At 47.1% G+C, this 18,866-nt stretch overlaps 3 protein-coding genes across 3 annotated transcripts; 1 reads left to right on the top strand and 2 right to left on the bottom strand.

The window, feature by feature from the left end:
• Positions 1-2,651: 2,651 nt before the first annotated feature.
• EDB93DRAFT_1243721 (uncharacterized protein) lies at positions 2,652-6,367 on the top strand (the record flags this gene model as incomplete). Its single annotated transcript, XM_041452183.1, has 12 exons — positions 2,652-2,681; positions 3,008-3,084; positions 3,236-3,294; positions 3,324-3,679; positions 3,713-3,838; positions 3,892-4,093; positions 4,143-4,371; positions 4,420-4,549; positions 4,600-4,775; positions 4,826-4,922; positions 4,978-5,438; positions 5,680-6,367. 12 exons carry the CDS (start codon positions 2,652-2,654, stop codon positions 6,365-6,367), a joined length of 2,631 nt encoding a protein of 876 aa, XP_041300927.1.
• Positions 6,368-9,925: 3,558 nt separating this feature from the next.
• On the bottom strand, positions 9,926-10,270 carry EDB93DRAFT_1066481 (uncharacterized protein; the record flags this gene model as incomplete). The annotated part of the gene is made up of 1 exon (XM_041444909.1): positions 9,926-10,270. A coding segment is annotated over one exon (345 nt), but the record flags the coding sequence as incomplete, so codon positions are not given.
• Positions 10,271-12,667: 2,397 nt separating this feature from the next.
• On the bottom strand, positions 12,668-17,661 carry EDB93DRAFT_1109393 (uncharacterized protein; the record flags this gene model as incomplete). Its single annotated transcript, XM_041447972.1, has 15 exons — positions 12,668-13,187; positions 13,236-13,435; positions 13,483-13,601; positions 13,632-14,024; positions 14,079-14,097; positions 15,040-15,092; positions 15,142-15,257; positions 15,319-15,447; positions 15,498-15,766; positions 15,921-16,019; positions 16,077-16,098; positions 16,317-16,595; positions 16,677-17,026; positions 17,074-17,499; positions 17,557-17,661. The coding sequence occupies 15 exons, from the start codon at positions 17,659-17,661 to the stop codon at positions 12,668-12,670; spliced, it is 3,099 nt and encodes a 1,032-aa protein (XP_041300925.1).
• Between the last annotated feature and the right edge of the window lie 1,205 nt (positions 17,662-18,866).

The raw sequence follows: 18,866 nt of genomic DNA, 5'->3' as shown, positions 1-18,866 counted from the left end.
GAGCAGAAAACATGATAGCAGAGCTGGCGGAAAACATGATATACGGCAGAAAACAACCACAGGACAGCGAAATTCATGCACTGGCAGGTGCTGCAACAAAAACAAATCCTGCAACAATGGATGTCAGTGAGAGGGCGCCTGAATGATAAATACTTAAATCATAGCACGCTTGTCATCCTCCGACTCGTCATCGTCGATCAGCGAGCCCAACGGTTGTTTCAGTGACATCATTCAAGGTGGTACGCGCCATCTGTACTGTAGTTTCGAGGTACCCAGCAGGCTTGCCTAACAGAGATTTGATGTACGAATTAGTTGGTTTAAGCCAGAGAGCTGCCGAAAATAAAAACGGAATGTTGGTCTTTTTCCAGTAACTTTGTTGAGGACCTTCGGTAGCCTGATGCTAACCCGACCTCTGATGCGGATGACAGAACATTTTGAACTTCGAGTACTTCATTTGCGATCATGGAGACAGCGCGCTCAATCTGAAAAAAATGAGCATGATTAAGCCATTATAGGTTGAACTCACCGCTGCAGCAGAAAGAGCAAGAGCCGTAACATCCCACTTGTTGCAAGTGCGCACATGTCGAATGAGGGAACCTGCACATAACCGGTGATGGCGTTGAGGTGTGCTGTGCCAAATAACTGCAGTACAAAGGGTGAGCGTATGCAGTAAGTGGAGATGGATTGTCCGGGTCCTCGAACAAGAATGCCCATTCAACATTAAGAGATTTGGCCAGTTTGACAGGATTCACGTCGGAATTTCGTGATAAAAAGTCCATGATGATGACTAGCCCTGTGGAGCCAAAATTGCTGCGCCACTCTGAAATGCGCTGTGCAGTCTGTATAGATTTAGCTCAGGTCGCTAAACCTAGAATTAAACAGCTGACTTACGAGTGAATGTATAACTCCACCGTGAACAACCACTATGTCGAGATCGTTGTACACTGCGTTAAGAAAAGCTGCGCATGATGGAGAAGGACCTCGTCAGGAATACTCCAGATATCTTCATAGCTTCCGGCCCACAGCATTATGGTAGGGATAAAATTCTTCGCCCAGCGCTGATCCATTTGCATCGCTGGAGGTAGGTCAACTGTGCGATAGGCACTGCGTGCTTGATGTTGTCTGGTGCAGTATCTGCATTCTGCTGGTGTGGTAGCAGGAGCACCACGGGCATGTAGTGCGGAAGATTTGACCTTAGCCTTTTATGAGCTGGCGGCTTGCTGTCGACTATAGCCTGAGATGCAGTAACGGATGTCTGTACATTGTCAGAAATGAGTGCGATTAGGGCCAGAATCCTTACTGAATATGTTGTGCGCAGAATTTTTCCTTCTTTGCTGCGTTAGTTTTGACAGGGAGGGTGCCTCCGAATCAGAACTCATGATTGCGTCTTCTACCAGTTTCCGCATTGCCATCAATCTCCATGGACCAGGACACCAAAGACTCCTCATCGTCTATGGTGCTAGCTTTCCGCTTCAAGAACATATGATTGTCTTCCTGTGTGAATGGCGCCTTAGGCTCCTGTGAGTACTGCTCCTCCGGTAATACTTGTGTCGACAGAGCCATAAGCTCATCATCCGAGTCGTCTGATGCCTCTGGTGGAGCCTCAGGCTCATCGACATCATAGTCCTCTTCGTATAGCGTGACAACCTGTGAAAGAAGGAATTAGTAGATTCGGATGCTGGCAATGAATCACTGCCAATAGTACCTTAGATTTCCCCTGTTTTTCTTGCTCCCCAAGAGAGCATCCTCACGCTCCAACGAATCGTCGATATCATCTGCAAACGCGCCAGTAAGAGTATCGTCTGCGACACCATCCGGAATTTGAGGCAAAGCTGCAGGAATCTTAGTCGGAAGCTCAGCGGCTGAAGTCGGTGCGGAGGGAAAGCATTGCCCTCTGAGAAAATTGATGACGGAGGTGCTCGAGTTGAAGTGCTATCAATGGATGGACATGACAGCGGCTCTGGATTTCCAGGTTTGACCCCTGAGATCCAGTTGGTCACTCGGCCACCTAATGCAAGTTTTGTGGATGTGTTGATACTGGAAGTAAGGTTTAGAAAAAAGAGTGTCGATTCAGTGAGGAGCAACATGGTAATGTGAGAGATAAAAGCCTTACGGTGATTTCCCATCAGCACGTGCATCATCACCTTCCACTTTTGACTCGGATTGATTCAGTGAGCTTCTTTTGCATGTTACTGATGGCATCCCTTATCAACGTCTTTCGACTTCTTCGTCACCATCTTTTTCCCCTTCCTGCAGCTTTATTTTCCACATCCCTGGCAATGTCAGTCTCTGACACTAGGTCCTCCAACATACCACTATCAGCAGGACTGTCACCACCACCGGTGTCTCCTACCACAGACTTTTTCTGAGTCACTTTTGGCTTTATCGCCTTGGCCCTAGGCTTGGGCTGAACGGGAGTCGCCTTTTTCATGATCAATTCCTTCTGGGCTTTCTCCATCTCAGCCTGCAGAGCAGCAATACACTCAACCCCCTTTTGGTGCGCTGCTTCCTTTGCTTCTCTCGCTTCTTTGATGACAAGGTCATCTGCAGCCTTTTGAGCCGGGGATCGCCTCTTGATCTTCGTGTCGAGCAACACCTTAGCAGGTCGGGCAGTTGCAGTCGATGGGCGGGTGCGCCGGGGAGCGTCTGTCATGGACATGACTGTGCAGATGGGGGAGACGGTGAGGGATAAGACTTTGCGGAAGAGGAAAAGAAAAGTAGGGTTTCAAGTTGAGAAAAAAAGTCGTAAGTCCCACCCCCAACAGCTGCCGACTGTGGTAATCGGGGTGTCACCTTTTGTTTAATAGTATCAAACTAGTACTAGTATGTGTGTTCGGCACTTCAAGTTCTCTGCCTTACTTTATTTTACAGTCAAGATGCCCATCGCTCGCAGGGACCATAGTTTCTCTCCAGTTTCCCTGTGGTTACTTACACTGCGCACGTCATTTCAAGTCTCAGGGAGGGCGCAAAAAACACTGGAACACCTCACACTCAATATTCGGACCAGCTCCTGCTACCACCAGCGTCTCACACACTGCTACCACCAGCGTCTCGCACACCACTACAGTTGAAGAGCAGCCTGAAGTACTGGATGGCCACTATCTCAGCAGGTCATGACAACATCTCTGCAGGCGGGTGACAATTTTCCTGCGGGTACATCTGACCCAAGTCAGGCACTTAATGAGCCTGACATTCCAGATAATTTGAACGCAGAATTTTTTGGGCCGGGTGATAGATTATACCGCAACTATCACCCAAAACTAAATGGTATGTTTCACAAAGTCCTTCCAGCTAGTTACAACTAACACGTATATCAATATAAGCTCGTCCTTGCGACGTGACAGGACGATTCCTTGCAGATGGAGCGCCCCCGACACCACCTCCAATCAAGTCACCCGATGACTGGGCTCCATATCGAAATCGTGTCGAGTTCGAGACTGCAGAATTTCTGTACACGCGCAACCAAATGTCTGCCGGAGACATCAATATCTTATTGGATCTTTGGGCTGCAACCCTCCTCAAATACAACGACAAACCTCCGTTTGCGGACCACCGTGATTTGTATAAAACTATTGACGCTACGCCAGTGGGTGATGTCAAATGGCAATCCCTCAAGGTCCAGTACACTGGGGAGAAGCCCGAAACCAATGTACTACCCTGGATGGACCAATCTCACGATGTCTGGTACTGAGACCCCCATGAGGTTATTCAGAACATGTTGGGGAATCCGGACTACGCTACAGAGATGGATTATCGGCCCTACCGTGAGTATTTGACTGATGGCGATGAACGCCAATGGCAGGACTTCATGTCTGGTGACTGGGCATGGAACCAAGCGGTACGTTGTCTTTCATTGTTTTCTGTCGCTACACATGCTGAAAATTTCAGTAGGAAACTATTTCTGAAGATCCGGATACACTCGGCTCAACGTTTGTGCCGGTTATACTCGGAAGCGACAAGACAACAGTCTCAGTGGCGACTGGTGCCAACGATTACTATCCCTTGTATGTATCAATCGGGAACGTTCGTAATAATGTCCGACGTGCACATCGTGATGCCGTTGCCATTATTGGCTTCCTCGCTATGCCAAAAAGTATGTTTCACACTACTACTATTGTTCTGCGCTAATCACAGTCAAGCAGCTACAGAGGAGCACGCAAAAGACTCAAAATTTCGGAAATTCCGTCGGCAACTGTTTCATTCGTCTGTCGCCAAGATTCTCGAGAACTTAAGGCCTGGTATGACCACACCAGAGGTTGTACGCTTCGGTGACGGCCACTATCGGCGTGTAATTTATGGCCTTGGACCATACATTGCAGATTACGAGGAGCAGGTTCTACTAGCGTGCATAGTGCGCAATTGGTGTCCGAGGTATGTTCCTAAATTATCTCCAACATCCCTCTACCTTAATGCTACTAGGTGTATGTCACATCCTGACAGTTTAGACACGAAGTCACTGTGTCGTCGACGTGACCATACAGAAGCGTTAGTTGAAGAGGCAACCTATGGTGCTTTGTGGATGGAGTATGGGATTGTTGGTGACCTTGTTGTAAGTCTCGCGCATCTTTTCTATCGGAGTTGAGACTCAATCCTTTCTAGCCGTTCACAAACGATTTTCCACGCGGCGATATTCACGAACTTATCGCGCCGGATATCCTGCATCAACTGATTAAGGGAACCTTCAAGGATCACCTAGTCAAGTGGGTTGGACAGTATCTGCAACATGTCCATGGTACGAAAGAAGCGGAGAGAATTCAAGCTGATATAGATCGAAGGTGCGTCACTTTGTCTCGAGTTGATGATTCGAAAGCTCACATCATCAAAGAATTGCTGCGGTTGCTTCATTTGCAGGTCTCCGACGATTTCCAGAAGGTCGGGGATTCAAACAATGGACGGGCGATGATTCAAAAGCCCTCATGAAGGTTAGTTCACTATCACATTAACTAGGATATTGCAACTCGGCTAACAATAATTCAGGTCTATTTACCTGCCATCGAAGGTCACGTCCCAACAGATGTGGTGCGCACGTTTCGCGCATTTCTCGAATTTTGCTATCTCGTACGGCGCAACATCATTACAGAATCTACTTTAGGTCAAATTCAGGAGGCTCTTGACCGATTCCATCATTACAGGGAGATATTTGAATCTACGGGTGTTGTCTTCACGTTCTCTCTCCCTCGGCAACACTCTTGTTCCCACTATGTCCTCCTTATCCAACTTTTTGGTGCACCCAATGGCCTTTGCTCCTCGATCACTGAGACGAAACACATCAAAGCTGTCAAGGAGCCATGGAGGCGCTCGAGTCGCTACAAAGCCCTTGGTCAGATGCTGGTGACAAACCAGCGCCTCGATAAGCTCGCAGCAGCACGCATTGATTTCAAGAACCGCGGAATGTTAAACGGCACCTGTCTGTCTGCCACACTCAAGGCATTAAGTAAGTTTTATAACAAGTTACATCTTTATTGTTGGCTTAAATTTACACTAGAGCGTTTGCGCTTAAATAAGATGCCTGATGCCAGCCAACCCAACGAGAATAGCGCCACGGTGCCAGTACTCTTCAACGCTGATGTTACTATACAGGGTGATAACGAAGAGGGCGAAATTGACAATGGCCCAACACTGGTGCAGGCCCATGTCCAGTTGGCAAAGACCCCTCGTAAGCTATCTCATATTTTACAGTGAACACTCTTCTAATAGAATCGCAGAACGCAAACGCGCACACACTATACCCGAGCTATCCACGGAACTCTCTATCCCCAATCTCTACAATGTCCTCCGCCGCTTCCTATTCGAACAAGTGTACCCAGACGACCAGCACCCTCCCTCTGAAATCCCGCTTTCGAGATGTCCTCGATTTGATGGGAACATCCAAGTCTTTAATTCTGCATCTTCGACATTCTATGCGCCCAGCGACCGCAGTGGAATTGGCGGTATGCGCCGTGAGCATATTCGTGCCTGTCCTATTTGGAGAAACGAGGCGCCCCGGTATGACTGTGTGTTTGTTAACACAGATGCAAGTGTTGAAGGGATGGTGGGCATGGATATAGCGCGCGTAATGTGTTTTTTTTCTTTCACATTCAATGCAGTTTCGTATCCATGTGCCGTTGTGCGCTGGTTTGACAAAGCCAGTGACGGACCCGACCAGGACACTGGGATGTGGATTGTGACACCTTCGTTTGATACTGACCATTCTTTTTCTGTTGGAATCATCCATATTGATTCTATTTACCGTGCCGCACACCTCATTCCAGTCTATGGAGCACAGATCATTTCACGCGACATCAAGCACCATGACTCATATGATGCTTTTCGAGCATTCTATCTGAACAAGTTCGCAGACCATCATGCTTTTGAGGTCGCATCCTAGGTGTTTTGGTCTTCTCGCTCTTGTAAGTTCATTCTGTCCGCTACTCGCATATGTGGTCTAATTACTGCGTCATCAAGTTTGCAGAGGCTAAGCCATGGCGCGTCAGACAGGCTATCATAGAATATATCCCCCTTCTCAACTCTACTTCGACAACGACATGAAAACACGCGTCTTGTCACTCTTGTGCCGCCCCCTCCGAGTCAATATGACCACGGCTCTGCTGTTGCGAGTACAGGTGATGGGGTCATCATCTGCGTGATCTGCGGCGACTTTTCAGCAAGCACTTCAGATCTAGGATGAGCTTGAGCGGAGTGCTTAGACGACGAGTTTGGTGAGCGCAACTTCTGCGCATTAGGTGAGTCTCCATAGTGCTTATTGCAATGCTCAGACCTAACTCCATCATTGAGTTTGCAGAGGCTAAGTCATGGCGCGTCAGACAGGCTATCATAGAATATATCCCCCTTCTCAACTCTATTTCAACAACGATATGAAAACACGTGTCTCGTCACTCTCGTGCTGTCCCCTCCGAGTCAGGATGACTATGGCTCTGCTGTTGCGGGTACAGGTGATGAGGTCATCATTTGAGGTGACGAAATCTGCATCTGCGTGGTCTGCGGTCATTAGTTTCAGCAAGCGCTGACGGGTGACTTGGACTTGGACTTAGTAGTAGTACTGGTAGTACTACGTGTACCCCACTTATTGCGCTTACAAAACTTTTTCTGCTTTTTGAGCTTTTTTGAATGGTGCCAACTTGTGAACTCTGAATTTGCTTTCCAGAAAGTGCATTAAGTCGGAAAAGTAACACTCCGAGAGAATTTAAGAGACAAAAAGTGAGATAAGTAAGCGGTGGTTTTCCTGATGCTAGGAGTTGCCGACTTTGGTAACAACATGTCGTGGAGCTGACCATCGCGGCTGTAGTTTGCGTGCTGATGCCATGGTGAAGTCTAATGCATTAGCGTAGACTTGAACTAACTGTCCTTCTTCGAATATTACTTCACCTGTATGTGACTTGAGAACTTTCTTCTCGAACGTAGCCTTTTGCCGTGCTGTATGAGCAACCATATGATCTGCTCCATCGAGGCGTTGTTGATCCACATAGACCATGTGTATGTCAACTCCTGTTTTGCTTGGCTCTCTCACTGCATTGTCTATCGGTGTAGGAATGGTGTTGACGACAAGGCCTAGCATAAGTTCTTTAGGTGAAAACTTGAAGGCTGGGATGATGCGCTCGTTCAATTGACGAATGGCGTTGTCAAAGTGATCTGGCCATGTTTGAGCTAGACTCTCTGCTTCCACATTCTCATATTCATCTTCCCCTAGACTTGGGCTGCATAACCTCTTCAAATGTCCTAACAATTTCCCATTAGCGTTTTCCACCAAACCATTCACCCATGGTGCATATGCTGCTACTACATGGTGTTTGGTTCCATGAGCTTCGCACCATGTCTGCACGTCCCCATTGTCAAAATGAGATCCGCCATCTGTCATGAACATGTCTGGTGCTCGGAAGGTATTTGAGATAGTTTCGAGTCCGTCGACTGTTGTCTGCGCATTTCCATGTCTTCTCAATTTGAACCCCCATACATATTGTGAGTATGTGTCGAGGACTAGTAGGACATTATGATACCCGTTTTTCCCTTTCGGAAGAGCTAGGTAGTTGGCTACTAGGAGTTCGAAGGGATGGCATTCAGTGATGGGGTACATGAGAGCATGTAACTGAGTGGGACCAAAGTTCTTGCACTGGGGGCAGTTCAGTAACGCTGCAGTGATGGATTTGTCCAGATGTGGGCTGATGATGCGGTCCATCAACTGCAGTTTGGTAAGGTCTTGTCCCCAGTGTCCATTGCTTGCATGTACTTGACGCGCCAATTCTACTGCTTCCATTTGGGAGACACATTCTAGCTGTGCTCGTGCTCGCGTTGACTTGCCGTCCACTATGCGCCACAATTTCCCTTCTTCAATCATGTATCCCAGAGTACGGTAACGTGCTCTGCATCGCTCACAGTCCGGTTTGCTGCTGTCAAGGTCAAGGAGTGCATCTATGACTTCTAGGAAGAGAGGTTCTTGCTTAAATCATTCTTGTAGTTCTAAAATCGCTGAATCAGTAGGTTGCACTAGAAAGAGGTCATTTACTAAGCCGTGTGTTGTTTCCCAATCTTCGCTAACTGACCAAGCGATTTCATCTCCATCCGTGCATGGTCATCCAGACATATGATGATTTAATGCATCTGCGGCTGCATTGGTGATACCTGGATGATGCCGGACTGCAGTTATTTGGTATGCTAATATCCCATTGCGCCAATGTGCATGCACTATTGACAGTTTGTCGCTGAGTAGTGTGTCCCGCAATGCTGTACAGTCTGTTTCCACTTCTACAGGGAAGCCCCACACTGTTGATCCGAACTGATCAAATGCGAACTTTAATGCTGCGAACTCAAGTAGATATGGTTTGTAGTGTTCTTCCGATAGAGAAGTATGCTTTGACATGAATCCAATCGGGTAGATATTCATGACAGTATTGCCCGATGGTTGTTGTGTTGTGAACCGTTGTGCTAGTACAGCCCCAAAGCCGTCCTTGCATCTGTTGCTAATGATGATGAACGGTGTCCCGTCGAAGTTAGGTGCACGTAGGATCAGTTCTGAAACTAATATCTGCTTGAGTCTTATGAATGTTTTCGTGTGGCATTGCTCCCAATATATGTCCAGCTTGTATTTGCGTAAGTATTGCCTATACTTCCATTTTCCTCCTTTCACGCTGAGTGGAGGTAGATCTAGGTTTCATAGAAGGTCCGTTAATGGAAGTACTATACGTGCATAGTCCTTGATGAGCGATCGAGAATATCCTGTAAGGCCTAGAAAATGCATCAGTTCTAACAGGTTAGTAGGAACCGGCCATTCTGCTACAGCTGCAATTTTCGCTAGATCTGGTCTATACCATCATATCCTATGCATGATCCACCAAAGACAACCTCTCTCATGAAGAGCTGGGTCTTCATTGGTGAAATTGACAGTCTCCGTTCTCGACACTGTAAGAAAAAAGAGCCATAACCTTGATAGTAGTTCGTTGAAGTCGTTACCTGCCATAGCCCCATCGTCGACATATAACTCCAGGAGTAATTGTAACATTATGTTGTGTAATGCTTGAGCTGTGAGATCACTGAAACATGATGGCGCACCTTGTACCCCCATTGGCATTCACTGATAGGCTTCGTATCCTTGTCCTTTGGTGTAGAAACACAAATAGGGTTGACTCTCTTCCTCCACAGGAATTGCATAGAAACCTGCTGTGAAGTCCAAGACACAAATAAATTCGTGTCCCACTAAACATTGTTGTTTCGCGGCTATGTCTCCTTGAGGCGTCACTGCTACGTTTGATACCTTATTCACGTCCCTGAAGTTCTAGCATATTCTCCATTTGACCTTAGATGGGTCTACCTGCCTCGGAGTGATAACCGGTGTTGATTCCATGTCAACAGTGTGGTCCAAAGGCTCACCGAGTGCGACACACTGTTGGTTAACAATCTGTTGAATGTCATCAAGCGATAAGCTGGTTCCTGAGTGAGTCTTCTGTACTAAGACTGTTGAAGCTACCGCTTTGACTTTGTCCGCCGGAATGAAACATGTGATTCCTGCCCGTCTCATGTCATCTAGAACTGGGAATAGATACTTGCATTGAGGCTGTGTTAGTGGTCTTTGGTGCACTTTCCTTGAAAATATCGCATCCTGAGGTATCTGTAGACGGAATTTAGTAAAGTCCACTGGTTTCACTTCCTGGATTGATAGTGCGAATACGTCCGTGAACTCTATAACTAGTGCTTGTGCCTTCTGTAGTTGTTCTTGGTTGAGATGTGCTCCAAAACAAACAGCATTGGTGATTGCATTTACTCGAGGTGGATAGATCGGTCCTCATGATGTTAGTCTAGTAAAGATATCATCAGGTAGCGCTGAGTCTCCAAGGTCCGGTACTTCACCTAATATTTGTGTGTCGTCTTCATCATCTTCCTTATTTACATGTTGGACTTCGCTTATTAATTCTGGAGGTTCTTCTATGTGCGATTCTGATATGGGCAGGACTGTATATACTTGAGTATTGTTGATACTATGTGCTGTAAATTCATTAGACATTGATACTTGTGGTGTTACAAATTTTGACGATGATGGAAACTGGATGGCCATTGGTAAACATGGCCTTGGGAGAGGACAATACTCAGAGAAGTTGGGGATATGATGATAAGATGTTCTATAAGGTAAAATAATGGCATCAGCGCTATATTCGTGTATCACTCGTACCTGTTCTAGTAGCGGTTTACCAATGAGCATTCACCATGATCCCCCGCTTGGAAAGACTTCAAAGGTTGTGTGCACCTGTACCAGTCCCCATGACAATATTCCTGTCCATACTCCTGTTGACGGTACTAATGCTCCATTAGCCATGCGTAAGGTTCTCATTGAAGGACTTAGCGGAGAGAGGTGTCTTGCTATACATTGATACACTGCTGTGTCAATAGCGTTGATCATTGTGCCATTATTCACAATGGCAAGGAACTGTGTTTTCTCCCCTTGTGGTCCTTGCAGGTAGGGTACTGTTAAAAACAGATTGCTCATCTGTGAGATTGCTGGTTTGCCCGAAGCATCCAACCGATAAACATCAGTAATAGAATTGTTTGACATAATTGAAGGTACAACCGAGCCGGTAGGTGATGGTGAGTTAAGAGATGGCAACTCTACACTTGCCAGTTGAAGAAGAAGGAGAAATGCTATGTATGATACTTTGTGCCCAAGGCACATCCTGAGATGTGTTATGAGACATGAAATTGTTCGTTTAGTTAGAAGGAGAAATGAAAGATGGACTTGGTACTATGGGAACTACTGCTGGTCCAACATTGGCAGTGGTTCCATGTAGTTTTCTGGTATCCACTCGTGCCCTGGTTCTTGCGCAATCCAATTATCCTGTCTGCTCCATCCTCCCAATTCTTCCTGCGGCGCTACCATATATATTGGCATTGTTCCCACTGTTCCGTATGCACCATACTGTGGGTATGTGGTGGCCGTAATGTGCTGGACTGGCATTGGTAAGTAGCTGGGACAATTCATTGGCGATGCTGTCCTTCTAATCAATCCTGCGACCTGTTGTCACCACCTTGATTCTTGGGGTCTTAACAGGGTCTTGAGCGATGCATTGTGTACTGATGTGAAGCGGTTCCATGACCATGCTGCAATTATAGCACTCTCCTGATCCAAGGACTGCAGTTCCTGGACGTAGAGGGTAGGGTTTTTCTAAGGTTGGGAACCCTTCTGCACCATGCGTACGGTGCCATAACTCAACATCCTGCCTCATATTGTTGTCTTCCTGCCTCTGTATTGGCTCATTGGTGCATTGCTGATAGTTTCTCCAGGATTTGAGCTCTGGTTAGCTGCGCGCGCATGAAGGGCATTCCCCTCAGTGTTGAATCCTCCTTGCATTGGCATCACATAGTTCAGTCAAAGCCCAACATAGAACCTGTACCCCAGACATGCCAAAAGGTCGTAGAAGCTGTGCAGCCAGAGGCTGGCCAGCTGTACTAAATTCACATATATGTGGTACTGGCCAGCACGTAGAGGCATGTACAGTAATATGTGACTAGCTATATACTAGGTATCAGCTATGGACATAGGACCAGTGCTAGTCCGTAGACCCTGTCCGGCCAGAGGTGTAGGACCTGTACTGGCCAGACATCAAATGAGAGGGAGCTGGATTGTAGAACCTGTCCGGCCAGACAGGTAGGACCTGTACTGGCCAGACATCAAATGAGAGGGAGCTGGCCCGTAGAACCTGTCTGGCCAGACAGGTAGGACCTGTACTGGCCAGACATCAAATTAGTGGGAGCTGGCCCATAGACCCTGTCCAGCCAGAGGGGTAGGACTTGTACTGGCCAGACATCAAATGAGAGGGAGCTGGCCCATAGACCCTGTCCGGCCAGAGGGGTAGGACCTGCACTGGCCAGACATCAAAAGAGAGGGAGCTGGCCCGTAGAACCTGTCCGGCCAGAGGGATAGGACCTGTACTGGCCAGACATCAAATGAGAGGGAGCTGGACTGTAGACCCTGTACAGCCAGAGGTGTAGGACCTATACTGCCCAGATATCAAACATCTCTAAGATGTATCTCCAGTTAGACAGAGCAAAATATCATTATATTTGATATACATTGATACCAACAAGGTGATATAGGTGTGAGTAATATAACATGAGCCATGTGATAGAATGCTAAAGTTTCATGGCTTTCTTAGTGGGCTGCCTAGATCTGGAGGATCAACAGATATCAACCTTGACCTTCTTGGATGGCTTTCGAGAACCACTGGACTTGGCTCTTTTTTTTCCCTTTCACCTCCACCTCCACCTCCACATCCTCACCCTCCTTGCCCTCCTCATCTTGCTCCACCTCCTCAACTCTCTGTTCTTCAGCTAACCGCCTCTCGTCCTCCTCCTCCTGGTTTTCTAGGAGCCTACTGGTGTTCTGCAGCTCCTTCATGGCAGCCTCAAGCATCCGATTCTCCTCCTTCAACTTCTCATTCCTGGCAGTATTCTCCTGAAGCATCTGCAACTCATCTGCTAGCTTCTGCCTCATCTCTGCCTCGACAACTCCCTTCACACTATCTTCGTGATCATGAACATCATCTTCAGCTCCAAGTCCACCTCCACCAGCAGTGTTATCGAGTATAGAACTTTCCTGCTGAACATCCTTTGACTTCAGTAGATGCATAAGTCTGCCTCTGACCTTGTTAACCGACTCTACAACCAGGTCAAGCACCTTGATATCCAAGATCGAGGCGCTAATGTAACTGGGAGTCTGGAAGGTGACCTCATCAGCCTCATATTCAATGGCTCACTTACACTTCCTAAGCAGCAATCCAAGACCGAGTGTAACTCGCATTGCGGATGGTAAGCCAGAGATCTTGATAGATGCAGCTGTCTCTAAAAACTTCTGCACCTCACCATCCACGCAGTGCACATCATTCGGAAGGTAAGACTCTTCCCAGGACAAAGTTGCCCAGGCAGGCCATTCTTTTTGCTGGTTAAAATTTGGTTCCTGGACTCAGTCAGTATGAAGTATCACTCGGTCAATTGACAGCATACCTTGCCCAAGTCTCTGATGCCCTCAACTAAAAGAAGGTATTCATTGTCGCTGCTCAGAGACTTCAAGAATGGGATTCTATCCTTCATACGCACCGTTGCAGGAGCACCCTCCTGAGCACCTGAAGGTCAGCTGGCCATTGCTGTCGTACGACCCATGGAAGCTGCTGCGGCCGACTCATTTGCACCCTTGACTAGGTTTGCCCTACGTGACGTAGATGGTGTTCCACCCGACTCGCTTTCGGAGGAACTGACCGGCTCAATTTTGACATACATCTTCTTCGTTTTCTCCTGGTGGGGAACCGCGTCCCTAAGGAGCTCCTTGCTCATATCACCTATTTTACCCGCAATGAATATCACCAGCTTCTTATTTTCCTCCTTCCTAGCCTGCCAGTGAGCCCAGAGCTCATTGATATTTTCGGCCCTCATATGAGATGGGTCTCTCAAGATGAAGCCTTCTGGGATCGAATTTAGGTCCAGGTAGAGAGAGGGCTTTGCCACCACCTCATGCCAAGGCACCGGTTTGTTAGTGTTGGTAAAGACCTCTGTATAATGTATTGTATGTTCCACGAAAACCAGTGAAGCAGACAAATACTCACTGTATGATGCACGGAATATCTGACGCACCAATTCTTGTTGCCCTCTGGTGCTAACTCCAGCTTGGTGTAGAAAGCTGATTTCTGCTGGGCTCAGCAGAAATCATACTACCTAGTCAACAATGTTTAGGTAGATCTTAGCACAACCTAGTCTGCTATACTTGCAGCGCAAGTGCATTCGATCCTAAAGGGATTGCTAATTGGTATTAGTAGTAAAAATGTGTCAGTAATGCAAATAACAAAATGTCCGATGCTGTGAAACGATGTCCGAAGGTAATCCGATGATGTCTGAAGCCAAAGTGCGATGTCCGAGATTTCAGACTTTCGGACTTCACAATAATGAGTTGGAAACTTTATAACGAGTGTCGGGTTGCGAGTGGTATGCGCGAGTATAACGAGTGATGGAGTATGATGGTGAACAAATGGTAATATTTCGCAATGCAACTAAGAACTACGAGAATATTCTGGGTGATCCGCAGAGTCGGGAAACGGCTCCTAACTACTGGATGATGATTGCTACAGGTCACTACAGAGTATTTAAGTAAGTACGTAGAAATTTGGAAAACTACAGGCGAAGATAGTAGTGATATATTTCGGGTCTGATGTCCTATGTAATAAGACACGAGGTGCTGCGGACATGTAATAACGCGGTACGAATGTCAGAAAACGTGCACGGGAATAACTACGCACCTAGTGAGGCTAGTTCAGATGGACAGGACACAGGATGGACAAGTGCGCGCAAAGTGCGATCAGCCGATGCAATGTCCAAAGGTCCGATGCGCCGGATCCAATACGGAGTGGCTCGGACATGTGCGAAAGTGCGTTGGACATGTGCGCATATGTTTTGGGTGTTGACGTGAGTATGGAAATACGTGGTTTTGAGCCCAATGCCGCGACCATCGCTACATCGGGAGGGAAGCTTCAGGTACCCTTTTTTGTCCAAAATGACTTCAGGTGGGCTGACCTTGCCGTCATCCTCCTCATCATCAGTTGACTGGTCATCATTTTCATCTGGGTCTCAATTTTCCTTAAATAAGGTGAAATTCTTAGAACAATAGACACTCACAAAATTCTAACTTAGACCATTCTGCGAATTTTTCAAACCCTTCAGAGATCCATTCCTTATTCCCTTGTGAACTCTGAGTAAAGGGTTTTTTACTGTTGACCGGCTTTGACTCATGACTAAATAATAATAGCAAAGTGTCATTATACTGTAATACCAAAGTGCTAAAAATACACTCACACAATGACATTTAGAGTCTGGTCAGCAGATTTCTTGTGACTAGCTAGGATCATAACCTGACATCCCATAGTACGACACATTTGTTCAGCGAAGTAATCAAGAATTCTTTTGAGGTGCCTCTTTCGATACCTGCCAAGGCAGTTAATCCGAGCATTAGAATAGTTATTTTAGATACTCACATCATCTGGGATTCCAGAGGAGCACTGTCCCTATTCCACTTTTCCCTCGCATTCTCAACCTCCTTCCATTGTGCAAGGGTCATGTTTTTGAACCAATCTCTAGCATGACCAGTTCTATACTTGATTTCATTCTTCACCCCCAACTTCGCTTGTTCCTCCTTGTCATACTCATCAATCTCCTGCTTAAATAGCTTCTGGGCAACATCCCAGTCAGTAACTGCCTTCTTGTAGAAGGCTGCATCCTTAGGATGGGCTGCTGCCTCCCTTTCCTAAGGTAGATATCTCATCCTCCGGCTCATCTCCCAAAAGCTTTTCTTCCAGCCGTAAGTCATCCTTGTCAGTCAAAAATTGAAGGTAGTATTGCCTGATAGCCTTCGTATTACTGTGAAATTAGTTATTAAATACACAAAAATTTGATCACACCTTTTTCAATGCCTTTGGTAACTCAACCAATTCATCCTGCGATTTGTTTTTGGCAATAATATAGTCCCGGACTGTCCTCACAATACCTCGACGTGCATCCTGAGATGCAGCCAAAAATTCAGTCTGATGGAGAGCAAGTATGCCCTCAAAAGATACCTGCCATTCAGCCATGATGAGTCTAGTGATTAGTGTGAGAAAAGGGTCAATGGTATGAAAGGTATGCGTGACGTAGCAAAGAGTCAGCCATTGATGACTCTAACATAAATTTTGCAAACACGATCACATGACTCTGGAACCGCGTTGTAGGCACACAAAATCAAGTCAAATTATTGCAAACAAACATCTACCAAACTAACTATTTGTGAGATAAATCAAATCCTCATCCTCTTAGCAGACCCTTCCCCATTCATACTCCTCTGACGCTTGCCCTGTGTGCTCAACTCAACCAGAAAAATTGTGGAAGGAGACTGGAACCACCCAGTAGTCTTTGTCTTAGCAGCATTGACAACAAAACCAGGTGGTTTGTCAATGTGGAACTTGTAGCAAGGCTTGCGCTGAGCCTTACCACACTCAGGATAGGTGCAGGAATATAGGTACCTGGATACAGGAGCCTCAGCTGGAGCATCAGGGTCAAGAGGCTCATAAGACACCTTGACAGCGACCCTCTCTGACCAACTATTGGTGGACCCACAGGGAGGGCACTGTGAAGGGACTGGGATACCCCAAGGTTGGGTCTGCATGTGGGCTCGTGCATACCTGGTGATAATGAGCTTGTGCATACCGCCAGCGTCATCCCTTGTCATCAAAATGATGTCCGTGTGTTGTCCAAGGTGACTGGAGAGGGAGAGAAGACCAGGGAATGCAGTGCGGATGTCAAGGTCCTCGATTATCACTTGCTCCGCTAGAGAGAGCAAAAAGTGGGTGGCAACCAGAGGCTGAAAGTGTTTGGCGGAGAATATGATGGAGGATGCGACACCGTAGTTGAGTAGAGCTTCCTGGAGCTCACTAAAGGTGTCACCATGGGCCACAACTGAGCCACACACTAGGAACATCATGATGGCGCCACCAAGGACGCTGCAATAGGGGCCTAGGATGGTAGATAGTACCTAATATCACATAAGTCAAGAAAAATGCAAAATAACAGAGACCTTACCTGAGAGACGCTCATAGTGACAAATTTACCTTTCTCTCTCCCAGCAAAAAGCCACCCGCTATCTTCCTCAGAGTGATCGGAGAAGAAGGCCAAGACACGTCCGCTATGCGCAAGATGAGACTTGAGCTGGGTGATGCGGGCGTCCTGGGCGCATGTGTAATCGTGAACACTCTTGTGCATGGTGATGTCAAATGGGACCTCAATATAAACGTACCCACCGTTTGGAAAGTAGTGCTCCGAATAGTGAGAGAGCAGAGGAACGGGCGTCACAACCTCATTACTGCCACCCAGAATGAAGTGGATGACAGCAATGGGTGCAGCAGCCAATGCTGCAGATGATGCAGTCTCGAACCTGCCATTCAATTGAAGGTAACCCTGCAGAGCAGGTTCTCCTCCTTGAGCCGGCAGGCTCCCTCTGTAGAATCCCTGTAGTCATTAGTTAGCTTTATTCAAATTGAAAATGAAATAAAACAAAGGACTCACATAGTAAGGTGCAGGCACCTTATGGGTGCGCCCAGTATGACAGCTAAGGCACCAAAAAAGGACGTCCTGGTTGAGCCACCAGGCTGCGAGAGTCGGACAGCACATCAAGGCACCTGCTACACATGACCCGAGGGCAAGCTGCTGCACTCATAGAGCACAATGTCCCCCTCGGCGCCGTCACGGCAAATAAGACACCACTAACTAATATTAGCAACAATAAATGCATGAAGAAAGGACTTACTGAGCTGTGGACGTCTGGTTGTACTACCTCAACCTCCCCCTCACTACTTGGGCTTGCTGGAGGAGGAGAGGCAACCAGCGATCCCAGAGGTCCACTGAGTCACCTAGCAACACTGCCAGCAGCTCGCTTTTTGGCAGTATTCTTAGTCATAGTGCTGAAAAGAAGGACTTAGTAGAAAGAAGGAAGGTGTGAGGCGCAGAAACTGAACTGGCTGGTTGAACCAACAGTCATGTGACCGTGGACAATGAGCAGCGCTGGTAAACAACAACACGTCAGGTGGCCACAAAAGTCATGTGCTTGAATTGTTGAGCCGACACTGTGCGAATGTAAACAAAGGCAAATATGCTGTGGCCTAAAGGCACCACCACCCATTCACACGGTTGACTTTCTTGTTTCTCTCCACTCAACACTGCCACCTCATCCCATTAGGCACTTACACAGGCTGCAGCTGTATAAGTGCCTAATGGTCAATGAGCGGCATCTATTTAACTTAAGTATATCTCTTTTTATCTCAAAATCCTTACTGAATAGCGCTTCAGTTCTTTTATAGGTCCTCTTTTGTAAGGTGAGTACTATCTTGAGAACTCTTATGCTCACACCTTTTCTTCCTCTCTAGCGGCCTCAATCTTGAGCTCAGAGGTCTAGTGTGTGCGCCGGCGCGCCTAGCCTCTATGCTTGGTCACTCTGGGGGCTTGGAGGGTGGTTTAGTGTGCACACTGGTGCACCTATCCACCCTCATCATCAACCATGGGCAGGGAGGTCTAGTGTGCGCTCCGGCGCACCTAGCCTCTATGCTTGAGCATTCTGGGGACTTGGAGGGTGGTTTAGTGTGCACACTGGTGCGCCTATCCACCCTCACCATCAACCTTGGGCAGGGAGGTCTAGTGTGCGTGCCAGCATGCCTAGCCTCTGCACTGTCTAATACTTGGGTAATCTGGCGGTTTATCAAGGTATCTCTCTCATTATTGACAGAATGCACTCTGACCGCTGCTTACAGTTTTTTTTTTTTTGGTAAATTCACTCTCAGGTAATTTTGATTCACATTCACACCCCAAGCGCTAACACAACG

Source organism: Suillus bovinus (genome assembly GCF_016758785.1).
Source record: "Suillus bovinus strain UH-Sbo-P2 chromosome Unknown EDB93scaffold_159, whole genome shotgun sequence".
Lineage (NCBI taxonomy): Eukaryota > Fungi > Basidiomycota > Agaricomycetes > Boletales > Suillaceae > Suillus > Suillus bovinus.
Note: the sequence above shows the minus strand (reverse complement) of the source record. Positions and strands in the feature narration are given on the sequence as shown.